General features: G+C 43.9%; 1 protein-coding gene across 3 annotated transcripts in view; it reads left to right on the top strand.

The window, feature by feature from the left end:
- LOC126295462 (ATP-binding cassette sub-family F member 2) overlaps positions 1-19,623 on the top strand; it is a 67,133-nt gene that overhangs the window by 36,254 nt on the left and 11,256 nt on the right. For all 3 annotated transcript variants that reach the window (XM_049987991.1, XM_049987992.1, XM_049987990.1), the window contains exons 9-11: positions 7,285-7,425; positions 9,687-9,878; positions 15,953-16,156. In XM_049987991.1, coding sequence (XP_049843948.1) covers positions 7,285-7,425; positions 9,687-9,878; positions 15,953-16,156 — 537 coding nt within the window. The remainder of the gene's footprint in view (positions 1-7,284; positions 7,426-9,686; positions 9,879-15,952; positions 16,157-19,623) is intronic.

Raw genomic sequence — 19,623 nt, 5'->3', positions numbered from 1 at the left:
TTCATCAGTGCAATGTTTACAAATGCGGAGTTGGCAGATGCCCATTTGATGTATGGATTAACACAGGGCAATAGCCGTGGCATGGCACGTTCATATCGAGAGATTTCCAGAACGACTGTGTCCCAACAGGAAGATGTTGGAAGCAATTGATCGGCGTCTCAGGGAGCACTGAACATTCCAGCCTATGACTCACAACTGGGGAAGACCTAGAACGACGAGGACACCTACAATGGACGAGGCAATTCTTCTTGCAGTTGACGATAACCCTAATGTCAGCGTCAGAGAAGTTGCTGCTGTACAAGGTAATATTGACCACATCACTGTATGGAGAGTGCCACGAGAGAACCAGTTGTTTTCATGCCGTGTACAGCGTGTGCAGGCACTATCAGCAGCTGATTGGCCTCCACGGGTACACTTCTGCGAATGGTTCATCCAACAATGTGTCAATCCTCATTTCAGTGCAAATGTTCTCTTTACGGATGAGGCTTCATTCTGATGTGATCAAATTGTAAATTTTCACAATCAACATGGGTGGGCTGACGAGAATCTGCACGCAATTGTACAATCACGTCATCGACACAGATTTTCTGTGAACGTTTGGGCAGGCATTGTTGATGATGTCTCGATTGGGCCCCATGTTCTTCCACCTACGCTCAATGGAGCACGTTATCATGATTTCATAAGGGGTACTCTACCTGTGCTGCTAGAACATGTGCCTTTATAACTACGACACATGTGGTTCATGCACGCTGGAGCTCCTGCACATTTCAGTCGAAGTGTTCGTACGCTTCTCAACAACATATTCATTGACCGACGGATAGGTAGAGAGGGACCAATTCCGTGGCCTCCACGCTCTCCTGACCTCAACCTTCACGACTTTCATTTGTGGGGGCATTTGAAAGCTCTTGCTATGCAACCCCGTTACCAAATGTAGAGACTCCTCGTGCTTGTGCACAGGTGTGATACAGTACACCATTCTCCAGGGCTGCATCAGCGCATCAGGAATTCCATGCGACGGAGGGTGGATGCATGTATCCTCACTAACAGAGGACATTTTGAACATTTCCTATAACAAAGTGTTTGAAGTCAGGCTGGTACGTTCTGTTGCTGTGTGTTTCCATTCCGTGATTAATGTGATTTGAAGAGAAGTAATAAAATGAGCTCTAACATGGAAATCAAACGTTTCTGTACAGATGTCCACATAACATATTTTCTTTCTTTGTGTGTGAGGAATGTTTCCTGAAAGTTTGGCTGTACCTTTTTGTAACACCCTGTAGATCTGCTGTTTATTGAAGTGAAGCAAAGGTCAGGAAGCAATCACCGGGAAAACAGGGATCAAAAACTGTCTTATGGACGCACAGTTCAGTCAGTGAAGGAAAGTTTAGGGAAGAAATTTGTGTAGTCACAAATTTTTGTGCAGTATCAAAACCTAAGAATGATGGCCTATAACTCACAAAATATTGAAAGAAATGTTGTCTTATACACCGCTAAACAGATTGATTTCTCAGATTTCCAATGGTATGTAAATTTCACGCTATCACCTAATAGAGAACATGAAGAAAAAGCTATAGCTGCTTGGCCCGTCTCACAGCCAGCAATATAATAATAAACTTAAAAACTGGTAACATGCTTTGAGCCAGCTGTATAAGCCAGTGGGTGTTAATATGGCTCTACTGCAGTATGAAATGGTTCACACATTAGTATCTGTTTTTAATCCACTTCATTTAAAAATAAATGCTAATTTTATACAGTTAAAATAATATTTTTAATAATCTGTGATTTTCCAACCCCCTCAAATTGTAAACTTAGTCCTAGAGAGAAAAATTAATCAGTTCTTACTTCTTGTAAAGTTAATGTAGCTTAATTTATTACTGGGAAACAGAGTTGTTGGAGTTCCAGTTTTTGTGTTACTGGATAAAAAACAGTCACCTTCAAACACCACCACCACCACCACCCGCAGCAACACACACTCCATGTCTCAGAATTTTTAGTATGTTTTATGGCACTTCCTCGTACCACTGTACAAAAATGTGGAGATAAAAGAACTTTGACAGTGATCCTCGAATTGGCACCAAGCAGGTTCCAACGCAAGGTAGCCCAGACAACTGTGTGGAACATTCTCTGAGACAACTGCCATTATCTATATCATAATGCGTACTGGCCTTAGTATGTTTAGACTCATCTCGACAGTGACTCTTTGGACAACCACTGTGCTGGGATATGTCGCCTGACCCGCTCGCAGATGAGGCTGTCTTTACGAGGGGTGGTACCGTTCACCTCAAAGACATCTACTTTCACGCTACAGAGAATCCCCACACTATAGTTCACTGCATGCATTGGCACCAGTTTGTTCTCTGTGTGTGTGTGTGTGTGTGTGTGTGTGTGTGTGTGTGTGTGTGTGTGTGTGTGTGTGTGTGTGGGCAAGGAAATTCGCAAATTGTCTCGTGGGACTGGTACCCCCTTAAACAGTGTCTCTCAGGTGAGGCACATCTGTCCTCCCTATAGGTGTCCCTGCCTCCACAGCTGCAAGATTAGCCTTTGGCAGTACATACGGGTGGTGCTCCAGTGTGGAGCTGAAACACTAGTACAGGCAAAACTTTCCTATCTGCTTGCTCTGTTCTCATATGTGCTTTTGATAATTGAAACGTACTGTCACAGGGCCTTTGTCTTCACTTTTAAGTGGATGTACTACCTCTGAATTTTCTTATTCTTCTGTTTAGTCATTCAGTCTTCTGCCAGACCTGCCACAAATCCCTAACTTGTACCAACCTTTTCATCTCACATCAGCAATTCCAATGTACGCCCTCAATTATTTTCTGGATGTATTCCATTCTGTTTTCGTCCAGTCTTTACGCTCTACAGATACCTCTAGTACCATGGAAGTTATTCCCCGATGTGTTAACAGATACCCTATTGTCCTTTACATTCTTCTTGTCAGTATTTTCCTTATATTCCTTTCCTTATCATTCCACCTAATTTTCAACATTCTGTAGCATCACATCTAATATGCTTAGATTCTCTTCTGTTCTGGTTTCCCCATGCCCCATGTCTCACAGTTATACAATGCTGTTTTCCAAACATACTTTCACGAAATTTCCTCCTCCAGATTAAGACATAATTTTGATACTAGTAAATTTCTCATGGCCAGGAAACCCCTTTTTGCTAGTGCTAGGCTGCTTTTTATGTCATCCTTGCTCTGTTATAGGTTAATTTTCTGCTGAGGTAGCATAATTACGTAAATTCATCTACTTTGTGATCACCTGTCCTAATGTTAAGTCTCTCACTGTTCTCAATTCTGCTGCTTCTCATTACTTTAGTCTTCCTTCAGTTTATTCTCAATCCACATTCTGTTCTCATTGGACTGTTCATTCCATTCAGCACAACCTGTAATTTTTCTTGACTTTCACTGAGGATAGCAATGTCATCAGTGAATAATCATCACACCCTCACACCTACACACATCAAAAGTTTTGCATCACCTCAGTTCAGAGAGTTCTGGAACTGGTATAGAAAATTGGAATAGAGATAAGCATAAACATCTGTACCACCATGTAGCGAGACTTCAGAGGTGGTGGTCCAGATTGCTGTACACATCGGTACCTCTTATACCCAGTAGCACGTCCTCTTGTATTGATGCATGCCTGTATTCGTCATGGCATACTATCCACAAGTTCATCAAGGCACTGTTCGTCCCACTCCTCAGTGGCAATATGGCATAGATACATCAGTGGTTGATGGGTCATGCCGTACATAAACAGCCCCTTTCAATCCATCCCAGACATGTTTGATAGTGTTAATAATGTCTGGAGAACATGCTGGCCACACTAGTCAAGCAGTGTCTTTATCCTGAAGGAAGCCACTCACAAGACGTGCACAATGGGGGTGTGAATTGTTGTCCATGAAGACGAATGTCTCCCCAATGTGCTGCCGATATGTTTGCACTATCGGTCGGAGGATAGCATTCACGTATCGTACAGCTGTTACAGCGCCTTCTGTGACCACCAGTGGCGTATGTCAGCCCCACATAATGCCACCTCAAAACAGCAGGGAACCTCCACATCGCTGCACTCGCTGGACAGTGTGTCTAAGACGTTTAGCCTGACCGGGTTGCCTCCAAACACGTCTCTGACGATAGTGTGGTTGAAAGCATGTGCAACATGGGTGTCAAGAAAACATGATGCCAATACTGAGCGGTCCATTCAGCATGCTGTGTATTCCATCTGTGCCGCACTGCATGGTGTTGTGGTTGCAAACATGGCCCTCGCTGTGGATGTCAGGAGTGAAGTTGCGCATCATGGTGCCTATTGCACACAGTTTGATTCGTAAAGCATTATTCAACATGGTGACATTGCTGTCAGAGTTCCACCGAGCCATAATTGATAGGTAGTGTGAACCATCAATTAGGGCGGTTCACAAACAACTCAAGTACACATGTTATTCCAAAACATTATCGTGCAAGTAAGGGGTGGGAGGTTCTGGTAAAATAACATACACTGCTAAAGATACCTTTTTATTTTAAGACTTTCTCAATAATAAATTTTTTAGTCTGGCAATATTTTTAAAAAAAATTCCAGTAGCTGACAAATTTTCCTTATGAAAAGGATATTGCAAGGGGTATGGCATTAACCCAATATTAAGTTTTTAAACTTACTCACACACACTCACACACACTCACACACACTCACACACACTCACACACACTCACACACACTCACACACACTCACACACACTCACACACACTCACACACACACTCACACACACACTCACACACACTCACACACACTCACACACACTCACACACACACTCACACACACACTCACACACACTCACACACACACTCACACACACACTCACACACACTCACACACACTCACACACACTCACACACACACTCACACACACTCACACACACTCACACACACTCACACACACTCACACACACACTCACACACACTCACACACACTCACACACAGGTCTGGCGGAATTGAAGCTGTTAGGATGGGTCGCGAGCCGTGCTTGGGTAGCTAAGTTGGTAGCGCACTTTTGTCCTAAATAAGATATCTCTTTTTCCAACAAACAGCTCAGTTCATACATAACAATACCAGGAACAAAAATGATCTGCACAAGGACTTAAAAGCACTTACTGTAGTTCAAAAAGGGGTCCACCACTCACGAACACTCATCTTCAATAATTTGCCAGCAAACACAAAAACTTTGTTACAAATGAAGATCAATTTAAAGGGAGCCTGAAAGGCTTAACTAGTGGCCAACTCCTTCTACTCCATTGATGAATTTTTTAATAGAAACAAATGATGTATTGTATATATTCATATTATTAGTATTGTTATTTCAGCCAAAAAAGACATGTTCTACATCCACAAGGATCTCCTTGGCATGGATCTATGGAACAAAAAACTAATCCAATCTCTAATCTGCCCGCGAAAGGCAAAGGTCCCATGTTTGAGTCTCGGCCCAGCACACAGTTTTAATCTGCCAGTTTCATATCAGTGCACACTCTGCTGTAGAGTGAAAATCTCATTCTGTAGTCTAAGGTGGCTCATGTTTATCACCTCAGGTTATGCAGAGCTCCATTTTGGGAAATTTTAAAGTGACATTTGCACTAAATAAATTTGTCAGACGTATGGTTCCATCAACAGTTGATGTTGTGAATAGAGAACAGTCTAAATTTCGTGAATATTCTGAGAAAAAAAGGAAAAAAAAAGAAAATGCTGATAACAATTCAGTCCTATGGAAGACAAACTTGATCACTTTCTGATTGATATACTGCAAAGTGTGAACCATAACTTAAAGTTCTTGCAGAAGTTGTTACGCATGTTTTATGGAAATGCCGCAGTTGAAAGGGGCTTCTCTGTTAACAATAAAGTTTCAGTGAAAACTAGCAAGAAGATACAGCTCTTGCAGAGAGAAGTGCTTATAATTGCAATAAAATTATTAGGAGATTCACTTAATAGTGAGAAACAACTGATCTTGACATCACAAAATCATTAATACTAAATGTGAAGAATGCTTCATCAAAAATACTAGAATCCTTAAAAAAAATCATAAAAGAAACAGTTGAAGAAATAAGATCTTAAAAATAAAAAAGAATGATCATAGAAAGGCAAAAGAAGCACCTGAAGTTATAGATGTTGAAATGTCAAGTTTAGCTAAGCAACTTAATATTATTTGACATAAATTTAGTACATTCAAAATTGTAATATTGTCTTATGAAAAATTGTAAATTTTTGCCATATTTATGATGTTAAAACAATTTGTATTTTAATTGATGTGATGATAAAGATATCTGAAAATAGCCATACCCTATCTTATGCGAAAGTTTGTTTTTATAGCATTTGATGAGTGGTTCATTGTAAGTCGTACATTCTTACATTATTCATGCTGACATACACTTTGTGATATAAGAAGTATTACAGCTAACTTTAATTTCAGTCTTTGAGGTTCATAGGTGTTTTTGTCATTGTATCACACACATTTTGAGAAATCATGAACATAACTTGAGGTAGTAAGAGTCATGAAAAGACCATGAATTTGACCCTCTGGAAATCTGTAGACACCCTGCTGATGTCCCTCAGCTGGAAAAGTAACAGGTTGCGTTTCATTGGCAGGGCACTTAGAAGATTCAACAAGTCCACTAAAGAGACAGCTTACACTACACTCGTTCGTCCTCTGTTAGAATATTGCTGTGCTGTGTGGGATTCTTACCAGGTGGGATTGACGGAGGACATGAAAAGGGTGCAAAAAAAGGGCAGCTCGTTTTGTATTATCACGTAATAGGGGAGAGAGTGTGGCAGATATGATACACGAGTTGGGATGGAAGTCATTACAGCAAAGACGTTTTTCGTCGCGGCGAGACCTTTTTACGAAATTTCAGTCACCAACTTTCTCTTCCGAATGCGAAAATATTTTGTTGAGCCCAACCTACCTAGGTAGGAATGATCATCAAAATAAAATAAGAGAAATGAGAGCTCGAACAGAAAGGTTTAGGTGTTCGTTTTTCCCGCGCGCTGTTTGGGAGTGGAATGGTAGGGAGATAGTATGATTGTGGTTCGATGAACAATCTGCCAAGCACTTACATGTGAATTGCAGAGTAATTCCAACACTATTTGTAACACAACAGCGTGCAGTTGGTGACTCTTTTGACTGTACATCTGTGTAAATAACTTCATATTTGAGTTGGAAGTGTCACCAGAGCACAGTACCAATTAAATTATTTTGTGCCACACATTTTTTTTAATGCACTGCTTTCTTCACAATTCTAGAATGTGAGCTTCCGGTATACGGACACAGGGCCTTGGATCTACAAGAACTTGGAGTTTGGAATCGACCTGGACACGAGGCTGGCCCTGGTGGGCCCCAATGGAGCTGGCAAGAGTACACTGCTGAAGCTGCTGTATGGGGATGTGAGTAGCTTGTGATTGTGTGTGTGTGTGTGTGTGTGTGTGTGTGTGTCTGTCTGTCTGTCCAGTTGGTTTAAGGGCTGTGCTGAAAAGCTCTTTCAGATATGTTGATCACTTTCCCCGTGTATGTAAGAAACTTATTGACGTAACGTGCAACTAAACCACTAATCTCAGAAACAAAAACATGAATGTACTTTGTGTGATGTAGGCGCCTGATAGGAAAAGAGCTGTTTTAAGTATAATCCATAAGGGGGTGATAGGGAGAATCAGCTTTTTCCAAATCTGCATCTTGGCAAAACATTTGGGCCTATACATACAGAATTTAGAGGAACACTGCATGTAACATACGTGCTTGCTTAGGAAGGAGTTCCAAAATGTTAACAGACAACACATTTCAGTTGTGTATCATTCCCAGATGTAAAATACACTGGTGAACAAAATGTAAGGATGAAAGTAACTTTCTCATGGTGTCTGTGAATTAACACACCTCGACTAAACGTGGAGTGTACATAGAAATAACTGCTACAGTATAGTACAGAAGGTAACAGAAAGAAATATGCAGGGAGACAAACAGAAAGGACAGTTTAATTCAGACAATAATAGACGGCAAATCATCGAGTAAAACTGAAGTGATATCAGGTGTTCCCCAGGGAAGCGTCCTGGGACCTCTGCTGTTCCTGATCTATATAAATGACCTGGGTGACAATCTGAGCAGTTCTCTTGATTGTTCGTAGATGATGCTGTAATTTACCGTCTAGTAAGGTCATCCGAAGACCAGTATCAGTTGCAAAGCGATTTAGAAAAGATTGCTGTATGGTGTGTCAGGTGGCAGTTGACGCTAAATAACGAAAAGTGTGAGATGATCCACACGAGTTCCAAAAGAAATCCGTTGGAATTCGATTACTCGATAAATAGTACAATTCTCAAGGCTGTCAATTCAACTAAATACCTGGGTGTTAAAATTACTCATAACTTCAGTTGGAAGGACCACATAGATAATATTGTGGGGAAGGCGAGCCAAAGGTTGCGTTTCATTGGCAGGACACTTAGAAGATGCAAGAAGTCCACTAAAGAGACAGCTTACACTACACTCGTTCGTCCTCTGTTAGAATATTGCTGCGTGGTGTGGGATCCTTACCAGGTGGGATTGATGGAGGACATGAAAAGGGTGCAAAAAAGAGCAGCTCGTTTTGTATTATCACGTAATAGGGGGGAGAGTGTGGCAGATATGATACACGAGTTGGGATGGAAGTCATTACAGCAAAGACGTTTTTCGTCGCGGCGAGACCTTTTTACGAAATTTCAGTCACCAACTTTCTCTTCCGAATGCGAAAATATTTTGTTGAGCCCAACCTACCTAGGTAGGAATGATCATCAAAATAAAATAAGAGAAATTAGAGCTCGAACAGAAAGGTTTAGGTGTTCGTTTTTCCCGCGCGCTGTTCGGGAGTGGAATAGTAGAGAGATAGTATGATTGTGGTTCGATGAACCCTCTGCCAAGCACTTAAATGTAAATTGCAGAGTAGTCATGTAGATGTAGATGTAGAAATGTCATTGTAGTCACCACGATTAATGATAGTCCGCTGTACATAATAACAATGGGGCATGGTTCTTAATGGTATGTGTGGTCATCGTGGTGGGCAGTGCGTGCTCTGCAACATGCTCCCACAAACTGTTCGCGGCTAACCAACTGCTTTCCACAAAGTGGGGCCGGGGCTGTTCCTCAGCTAAGTAATGTAGCTTGACATAGATCCACAGTACTTTAGCTTTTTATGTTGGACCGTACCTTATTCTGGCATGTATTAGTTTATTTTATGCTTCTGAAGAAGGCTAGATTACTCTAGCTGAAACCTGGGTAAAGACCAGTAACATTTTGCAATGGAGGCGGATTTTTTTACGTATTAATTTATCACAGTTGCTGACAGGGCTGCAACGTGCTAAAAATTCTTACATAACTGGATCTTTCTCTCGCACAATTTGCCATAGTTAAGCCGGCTGTATTACACTGTGGCCCTCCATCCCTTTTACAAGCTTGTAGATTAATTTGACAGCCCTTTGCTTGTTTGTACCCGCTTCTGTCATTCCCTACAGCTTCAAGTCTACACAGCAGCCAGTGTATAAGAAAACGGTACACTAATAACTTCATTCTTTCTGTAGTTAAAGTATTACTAACTTTCTCTAAGTTCGGATATTTGGCTATATTTCCTGTCGTATGTTCTGCGTCGTATTACGGTGGCAGTATTAATCGGAGGTGCGTGTTGCAGCTGATCCCGACGGAGGGTATGATCCGCAAGAACTCTCACCTGCGCATCGCACGCTACCACCAGCACTTGCATGAGCTGCTGGACCTGGACCTGTCTCCACTCGAGTACATGATGCGCTCCTTCCCCGAGGTGAAGGAGAAGGAAGAGATGCGCAAGATCATTGGCCGCTACGGCCTCACCGGCCGCCAGCAGGTAGGTGCTGACGTGGCACTGTGCTATGATAACGACCTTATTTACTCTAGTGTCTGTTCTCTCGGACAATTTCAGACCTTGTTCTAATTGCTTTAAATTCCAGAACTGCTACACCATTTTCATTGAATAACTTAACATACCTTTATTTTTTTAAAAAAATGGTATATTCTCTTCATTACCAGGTACATGATCTGCGTAGTAGTAGTAGTAGTAGTAGTAGTAGTAGTAGTAGTACTCTGTCAGTTTTTCTTCTCTTATAACATGTGTGCCACATGGGGAAGCTGCGTGGTCTGAGGCACCTTGCCATGGTCCGCGTGGCTACCCCTGTTGGAGGTTGGTCCTCCCTTGGGCATGGGTGTGTATGTTGTCCTTGTGTAACTTAGTTTAACAAGGGGAGGCCACGACGTTTGGAACGCGGATTTACTGCAAACGCCGTACACTCGTAGTACTCCATGAGGACAACAATGTGTGTAAGCAGTAGCGTGTACTTCTCGAGCGTTATTGAGAAAATCGTAAGATAATAGATGTCTGCTTGTGTCTGTGTATGTGCGGATGGATATGTGTGTGTGTGTGTGTGTGCGAGTGTACATCTGCCCTTTTTTTCCCCTAAGGGAAGTCTTTCCGCTCCCGGGATTGGAATGACTCCTTACCCTCTCCCTTAAAACCCACATCCTTTCATTTTTCCCTCTCCTTCCTTCCTTCCTGACGAAGCAACTGCCAGTTGCGAAAGCTCGTAATTCTGTGTGTGTGTTTTGTTCATGTGCCTGTCTGCCGGCGCTTTCCTGCTTGGTAAGTCTTGGAATCTTTGTTTTTAAATATATATATATATATATATATATATATATATATATATATATATATATATATATATAAAAACAGAAAGAAACTTCCACATGGGAAAAATATATTAAAAACAAAGATTCCAAGACTTACCAAGCGGGAAAGCGCCGGCAGACAGGCACATGAACAAAACACACAAACACACACACAGAATTACGAGCTTTCGCAACTGGCAGTTGCTTCGTCAGGAAAGGGGGAGGGAGAGGGAAAAATGAAAGGAGAGTGGGTTTTAAGGGAGAGGGTAAGGAGTCATTCCAATCCCGGGAGCGGAAAGACTTCCCTTAGGGGAAAAAAAGGACAGGTGTACACTCGCGCGCGCACACACACACACACCACACACACACACACACACACACACACACACACACATATCCATCCGCACATACACAGACACAAGCAGACATATTTAAAGGCCTTTAAATATGTCTGCTTGTGTCTGTGTATGTGCGGATGGATATGTGTGTGTGTGTGTGTGTGTGTGTGTGTGTGTGTGTGTGTGTGTGTGTGTGTGTGTGTGCGCGCGAGTGTACACCTGTCCTTTTTTTCCCCTAAGGGAAGTCTTTCCGCTCCCGGGATTGGAATGACTCCTTACCCTCTCCCTTAAAACCCACTCTCCTTTCATTTTTCCCTCTCCCTCCCTCTTTCCTGACGAAGCAACTGCCAGTTGCGAAAGCTCGTAATTCTGTGTGTGTTTTGTTCATGTGCCTGTCTGCCGGCGCTTTCCCGCTTGGTAAGTCTTGGAATCTTTGTTTTTAAAATATATATATATATATATATATATATATATATATATATATATATATATATATATATATAGAAAGCGCCGGTAGATAGGCACAATGAATAAAAAACACACACACACACACACACACACACACACACACAGAATTTCGAGCTTTCACAACCGGCGGCTGCTTCGTCAGGAAAGAGGGAAGGAAAAGGAAAGATGAAAGGATGTGGGTTTTCAGGGAGAGGGTAAGGAGTCATTCCAATCCCGGGAGTGGAAAGACTTACCTTAGGGGGAAAAAAGGATAGGTATATACTTACGCACGCACGCATGCACACCCACCCATCCATCCATACATACATACACAGACACAAGCAGACATATTTAAAGGCAAAGAGTATGGGCAGAGATGTAAGTCAAGGCGGAAGTGTGGAGGCAAAGACGATTCCAGGTGTTCGAGAAAGTGGTTGGTGTCTTTGATGAAGGATGGGAGACTGCATGTAATGGGTTGAAGGTGTTGATCTACATAGGCAGAGATACGTTCTGTGGGGGCTTGGTAACTAGCTACAATGGGGCGGCCGGGATGTTTAGGTTTGTGAATTTTAGGAAGTAGGAAGAAGGTAGGAGTGCGAGGTGTCAGTGGGGTCAGGAGTTTGATGGAGTCAGGTGAAAGGTTTTGTAGGGGGCCTAAGGTTCTGAGGATTCCTTGAAGCTCCGCCTGGACATCAGGAATGGGATTACATTGGCAAACTTTGTATGTAGAGTCGTCTGAAAGCTGACGCAGTCCCTCAGCCACATACTCCCGACGATCAAGTACCACAGTCGTGGAACCCTTGTCAGCTGGAAGAATGATGATGGATCGGTCAGCTTTCAGATCACGGATAGCCTGGGCTTCGGCTGTGGTGATGTTGGGAGTAGGATTAAGGTTTTTCAAGAAAGATTGAGAGGCAAGGCTGGAAGTGAGAAGTTCCTGGAAGGTTTGGAGAGGATGATTTTGAGGAAGAGGAGGTGGGTCCCGCTGTGATGGAGGACGGAACTGTTGCAGGCAGGGTTCAATTTGGATAGTGTCCTGGGGAGTTGGATCATTAGGAGTGGGATCAGGATTATTTTTCTTCGTGGCAAAGTGATATTTCCAGCAGAGACTAAGAGTGTAGGACAGTAAATCTTTGACAAGGGCAGTTTGGTTGAACCTGGGAGTGGGGCTGAAGGTGAGGCCTTTGGATTAGGACAGAGGTTTCGGATTGGGAGAGAGGTTTGCAGGAAAGGTTAACTACTGAATTGGGGTGTTGTGGTTCCAGATTGTGTTGACTAGAATTTTGAGGTGGTGTTGGGGGGAGTGGAGCTGGAAGTGGGAGATTGAGTAGATGGGAGACTGGGTCTGTGTGCAATGAGAGGAGGTTGAGGTTTGTTGGAAAGGTTGTGGAGGGTGAGTGAGTTGCCTTTCCGGAGGTGGGAAACCAGGAGATTGGATAGTTTTTTGAGGTGGTGGGTGGCATGCTGTTCTAATTTGCGGTTGACCTGTAGGAGGATGCTATGAACAGCCGGTGTGGATGTGGGAGAGGAAAGATTGAGGACTTTGATTTGGGATAGGAGTTGACGGGTGTGTTCATTGGCCAAGTCGATGTATAGGTGAAGGATTAGGCGGGTGAGGGCTATGGATTGTGCTGTTTGGAACTGGTATAAGGACTGATGGAAAGAAGGATTGCAGCCAGAGATGGGAACTTTAAGTGTGAGGCCTTTGGGAGTAATGCCAAATGTCAGACAAGCCTGAGTAAATAAAATATGGGAGCGTAATCTGGCTAGGGTGAAGGCATGTAAATAAAATATAATGGGGTCGTTGTAGGGATGTTGTGAGGTTGACATGGTATTAGGTGGAAAGGGTAATATGAGGTTAAAGTGAAAAACAAATACAAATATATATAGGGAGAGAGAAAGGTGTGAAAAAAGTCGAAAAAGTGTTGGTTTGAGGTAAGCTTGTGCTGAACTTCGGTTGGTGAACAATAATGGGTGCAAAGGTTAGGTAGTTGTGTTGTCTCCAAAACACGTTAAAGGGTGGGGAAATTCAGGAAAATTTCGAAAAAAATTTCCCGAAAAAAAAATTTCTAAATAATGCGTGTAAATGTATTCAAAAGACTAGTTATGTACTGGCAGGTTATGAAAATGAGGCTAACAATTGTTTGATGAAGAAATAATAACGTTTAACCCTGTGGGAAGCTGCTAAAAAATGATCGGTTATGTGGGAAAAACGGGAATGGAAATAAAACGAAAGTTGTTGGAAATAGCTGAGATGGTTGTTTAATGTTTAAAAGGAACTGAAGCTGTGAAATAGTATTCACGAGTTTACACAAAATGTTTGTAAACTTGGAACAGTGGATTTTATAGCAGCGGTAATGTTGAAAGCGTTAAAAAATTTTAGGTTATGGTTTGGAAGTAAATTACGTATTATTGAGTATAATTAGGCAGGATAAAATGTATGGTAGATTACGGAAAAAGGGCAGATGGATACAAAGTGCAACTACTTGTACAAACAAAAAGAGAAAGTAAGATGATAGAAAAGATTTCAAAATGCAACAGAGACAATAACAAACGTAATTGTTGGGTTCAAATTAATGCCAGATTACACTCCGATATTTTATTTACTCAGGCTTGTCTGGCATTTGGCCTTACACCTTTTCAAGTGACTTAAAAAAAAATGGTGTAAAATGCGGGAAAATGTAAAATGTAGGAAATACAGTTTTCAGCTGTAAAAGTTATGCGTAGGAAACTCCGTTGCACTTCATGTATGATATATGTACGTAAGAGGCATCAAAAGACCTGTCAGGGATTTTTTATTACCTAGTAAATGTTTACTATTTATCTGTCTAGGAAGTGAAAATGTTTGACTTACTTTCAAATGTCATAATCGATCTTTTTGGAAAGCCTGCAGCTATCATTCATTACTTAAATAATGAAATATTGCACTAGTTATGTATTATTATTATTTTTTTTTTTTTTTTTTTTTCCCCCCCCCCCCCCCCTTCATGCTTAGCACGACACGTCTCGAGAAATTTTTCTCCTTGTCAAATGCAAATATGAAAATAAGTATTTTGTTTGTTTGTGTGACATTACAAAAAATACACACATAAATACTGCACTTGACGACAAATTCTCGAAACACGTTTCGCTCAGCATGAATACAATACGAAGCCGGCTGTGTTTACACTAAAAACATTGAGCAACACAAAGTGAACGACTGCGTCAACTAGCGCTCCACGTGGCCATACGCCGAGACACGCTAAATATGATTCAACAAAGATGTCAAGATGATAACAACAATCACGAAACTGCATTTTCGCAGTAGAGACTGTATGGAAAAGGTTGTGATTGGTCATTATATCTTCATTGGAACAAACCTAGTTACTCCCATCGGCCACCATGCCACGTAGAGCTAGGCGGCAGCAGGAGATGCGGCAGGAATTGTTAAAACTTTCATAAAAATAAAAATAATAGTATGTGACTAGGGCCTCCCGTTGGGTAGACCGCTCGCCTAATGCAAGTCTTTTGATTTGACGCCACGTAGACGATTTGCGCACCGATGGGGATGAAATGATGATGATTAGGACAACACAACACCGGGTCCCTGAGCGGAGAAAATCTGACCCAGTCGGGAATCGAACCCGGGTCCTCAGAATTGATAGCCTGTCGCGTTGACCACTCGGCTACCGGGGCGGACGTTAAAACTTTTACTCGTTTACCCATTCAAATCCTTTGAATAGTGTCCTGGTGTCAAGAAAATTCACCACTTAATATTTGTAAACACTACTGGACGGCCAACATGAAGCCAGAATCATATTTTTTCGTGATGTGTAAATTGTGGAAAAATTATAAATATGTTGATGCAAAATCAGGTGCAAATTAACATAGTGGGCATAGGGAATTTGACTGAACTGGTAAAAAAATTTCGTAAGGTGCGGGGAAACATTAATTCCGGGAGTGTAAAAGTGGGGTTATACTGTGTTTCATTAATGTTTTCAGTGGTACGAGTATTAAATTGGGCATTTCTACTCGGTCTTTCTTTGTAAAGGAACATTAGAAAGTGGAGTTACAGCCTTTGCTTTGCTGACCTCAGCAGCTGCAGTTTGCAAACAGATGGGAGAGTAGTCGTGCGGTCCCCTCCTGCACCTCGCGATCGGTCGGTGAAGGAATGCTGGACTGTGGTGCATCCGTGTACGGGATTCATTCTGCCATCGGACTTCGGTCTGCCAGTGTGGAACTCGTTTAGCTGGTGGTTGTACAGAAAGATTGGATACAAAAAGTGGAATCTTAAATGAGAAACAAAAGGTATTAAAAATTACTAAAATAAAGGGGTGCACATCGACGATGACAAATAGCGCGAGACGTAATGCCGTTTCCTCCTTTAGACTGTTAAGAGTATATAACTTTTTCAGAGTGAGTGCTGTAGTCAGTAGTGTGTGCTTTCAGCTCTGCAGTGGAGTAGAGGCTATCACTGGTGGGTGTCTGTCGGCAGGTGTGCCCCATCCGGCAGCTGTCAGACGGGCAGCGGTGCCGTGTGGTGTTCGCGTTCCTGGCGTGGCAGGCGCCACACCTCCTGCTACTGGACGAGCCGACGAACCACCTCGACATGGAGACCATCGATGCACTCGCGGATGCCATCAACGATTTTGAGGGCGGCATGGTGCTGGTCAGCCACGACTTCAGGCTCATCTCGCAGGTCAGTTCTCGCCCCCATTTCCACTCTCCTATCCGTCCTGCTTGTCACCTATATGTGTAAAAATATGCTGTGGGTTGTTAATGTTGTTAAACTGTAAAATGCTATTATCCTTTCTGATATTAATGTGTATTGTACATTTGACAGTGGTGTTGTGCAATACACTTACTAATAATTTCCCCCCATATTAACCCTGTATTTACTATTTAAATTTATGAAAATCAGTGTATTTCCTCAAAATTGTATAATTTTTTGATAGGAATTCTTCATAAATCTGTCATTACTGTTTATTGAAGCAATAAGTAGAGAAGACAATACTGTTTTAGAAGTTTTGGATGGTGTGGCATACTTGAAAAGTACAGGCATTGGGAACACCAATAGAGATTTCTCACACTCAAACTGTATATTGCTTTTCTTCTCCTTCGCTTTGCACACTTCACAATTTCTGTAGGGTGTTTTCTTGATGGGGTTGGGGGGATAAACCTAACAAATCCTGATAACAGTTGCTTACTAACTCACAAAATATCGAAAGAAATAGTGTGTTATGCACCACTAGACAGACATTTCTTATTTTTCCAATGGTATATAGCACATCCTCTGCTGCTCGTGGTCTCGCAGTAGCGTTCTTGCTTCCCGAGCGTGGGTTCCTGGGTTTGTTTCCTGGCAGGGTCAGGGTGTTTCACATCCCCTGAGATGACTGGGTGTTGTGGTATCATTATTATTCATCCCCCTTACAGTCGGAGGAAGGAAACGGCAAACCACCTCCAATAAGACATTGCCTAGTAAGGCGGTGTGCATCTCCCGCATCAATCCCTTACGCTCTGTCAAGAAGTATGGGACTTCATTTCCATATAACATGTGATGCCATCTGTTGACAGAGAAGAAGAAAATATTAAGAAGAAACTATGACTGCTCAGCCCATCACACAGCCGGCAGTGTAATAACAAACCTGAAATGTCTGGTCTGTCTGGTCTGTCTGGTCTGTCTGGTCTGTCTGGTCTGTCTGGTCTGTCTGGTCTGTCTGGTCTGTCTGGTCTGTCTGGTCTGTCTGGTCTGTCTGGTCTGTCTGGTCTGTCTGGTCTGTCTGGTCTGTCTGGTCTGTCTGGTCTGTCTGGTCTGTCTGGTCTGTCTGGTCTGTCTGGTCTGTCTGGTCTGTCTGGTCTGTCTGGTCTGTCTGGTCTGTCTGGTCTGTCTGGTCTGTCTGGTCTGTCTGGTCTGTCTGGTCTGTCTGGTCTGTCTGGTCTGTCTGGTCTGTCTGGTCTGTCTGGTCTGTCTGGTCTGTCTGGTCTGTCTGGTCTGTCTGGTCTGTCTGGTCTGTCTGGTCTGTCTGGTCTGTCTGGTCTGTCTGGTCTGTCTGGTCTGTCTGGTCTGTCTGGTCTGTCTGGTCTGTCTGGTCTGTCTGGTCTGTCTGGTCTGTCTGGTCTGTCTGGTCTGTCTGGTCTGTCTGGTCTGTCTGGTCTGTCTGGTCTGTCTGGTCTGTCTGGTCTGTCTGGTCTGTCTGGTCTGTCTGGTCTGTCTGGTCTGTCTGGTCTGTCTGGTCTGTCTGGTCTGTCTGGTCTGTCTGGTCTGTCTGGTCTGTCTGGTCTGTCTGGTCTGTCTGGTCTGTCTGGTCTGTCTGGTCTGTCTGGTCTGTCTGGTCTGTCTGGTCTGTCTGGTCTGTCTGGTCTGTCTGGTCTGTCTGGTCTGTCTGGTCTGTCTGGTCTGTCTGGTCTGTCTGGTCTGTCTGGTCTGTCTGGTCTGTCTGGTCTGTCTGGTCTGTCTGGTCTGTCTGGTCTGTCTGGTCTGTCTGGTCTGTCTGGTCTGTCTGGTCTGTCTGGTCTGTCTGGTCTGTCTGGTCTGTCTGGTCTGTCTGGTCTGTCTGGTCTGTCTGGTCTGTCTGGTCTGTCTGGTCTGTCTGGTCTGTCTGGTCTGTCTGGTCTGTCTGGTCTGTCTGGTCTGTCTGGTCTGTCTGGTCTGTCTGGTCTGTCTGGTCTGTCTGGTCTGTCTGGTCTGTCTGGTCTGTCTGGTCTGTCTGGTCTGTCTGGTCTGTCTGGTCTGTCTGGTCTGTCTGGTCTGTCTGGTCTGTCTGGTCTGTCTGGTCTGTCTGGTCTGTCTGGTCTGTCTGGTCTGTCTGGTCTGTCTGGTCTGTCTGGTCTGTCTGGTCTGTCTGGTCTGTCTGGTCTGTCTGGTCTGTCTGGTCTGTCTGGTCTGTCTGGTCTGTCTGGTCTGTCTGGTCTGTCTGGTCTGTCTGGTCTGTCTGGTCTGTCTGGTCTGTCTGGTCTGTCTGGTCTGTCTGGTCTGTCTGGTCTGTCTGGTCTGTCTGGTCTGTCTGGTCTGTCTGGTCTGTCTGGTCTGTCTGGTCTGTCTGGTCTGTCTGGTCTGTCTGGTCTGTCTGGTCTGTCTGGTCTGTCTGGTCTGTCTGGTCTGTCTGGTCTGTCTGGTCTGTCTGGTCTGTCTGGTCTGTCTGGTCTGTCTGGTCTGTCTGGTCTGTCTGGTCTGTCTGGTCTGTCTGGTCTGTCTGGTCTGTCTGGTCTGTCTGGTCTGTCTGGTCTGTCTGGTCTGTCTGGTCTGTCTGGTCTGTCTGGTCTGTCTGGTCTGTCTGGTCTGTCTGGTCTGTCTGGTCTGTCTGGTCTGTCTGGTCTGTCTGGTCTGTCTGGTCTGTCTGGTCTGTCTGGTCTGTCTGGTCTGTCTGGTCTGTCTGGTCTGTCTGGTCTGTCTGGTCTGTCTGGTCTGTCTGGTCTGTCTGGTCTGTCTGGTCTGTCTGGTCTGTCTGGTCTGTCTGGTCTGTCTGGTCTGTCTGGTCTGTCTGGTCTGTCTGGTCTGTCTGGTCTGTCTGGTCTGTCTGGTCTGTCTGGTCTGTCTGGTCTGTCTGGTCTGTCTGGTCTGTCTGGTCTGTCTGGTCTGTCTGGTCTGTCTGGTCTGTCTGGTCTGTCTGGTCTGTCTGGTCTGTCTGGTCTGTCTGGTCTGTCTGGTCTGTCTGGTCTGTCTGGTCTGTCTGGTCTGTCTGGTCTGTCTGGTCTGTCTGGTCTGTCTGGTCTGTCTGGTCTGTCTGGTCTGTCTGGTCTGTCTGGTCTGTCTGGTCTGTCTGGTCTGTCTGGTCTGTCTGGTCTGTCTGGTCTGTCTGGTCTGTCTGGTCTGTCTGGTCTGTCTGGTCTGTCTGGTCTGTCTGGTCTGTCTGGTCTGTCTGGTCTGTCTGGTCTGTCTGGTCTGTCTGGTCTGTCTGGTCTGTCTGGTCTGTCTGGTCTGTCTGGTCTGTCTGGTCTGTCTGGTCTGTCTGGTCTGTCTGGTCTGTCTGGTCTGTCTGGTCTGTCTGGTCTGTCTGGTCTGTCTGGTCTGTCTGGTCTGTCTGGTCTGTCTGGTCTGTCTGGTCTGTCTGGTCTGTCTGGTCTGTCTGGTCTGTCTGGTCTGTCTGGTCTGTCTGGTCTGTCTGGTCTGTCTGGTCTGTCTGGTCTGTCTGGTCTGTCTGGTCTGTCTGTCTGGTCTGTCTGGTC

The sequence above is a fragment of the Schistocerca gregaria genome, chromosome 11, assembly GCF_023897955.1.
Source record: "Schistocerca gregaria isolate iqSchGreg1 chromosome 11, iqSchGreg1.2, whole genome shotgun sequence".
In the NCBI taxonomy this organism is placed as follows: Eukaryota; Metazoa; Arthropoda; class Insecta; order Orthoptera; family Acrididae; genus Schistocerca; species Schistocerca gregaria.
Note: the sequence above shows the minus strand (reverse complement) of the source record. Positions and strands in the feature narration are given on the sequence as shown.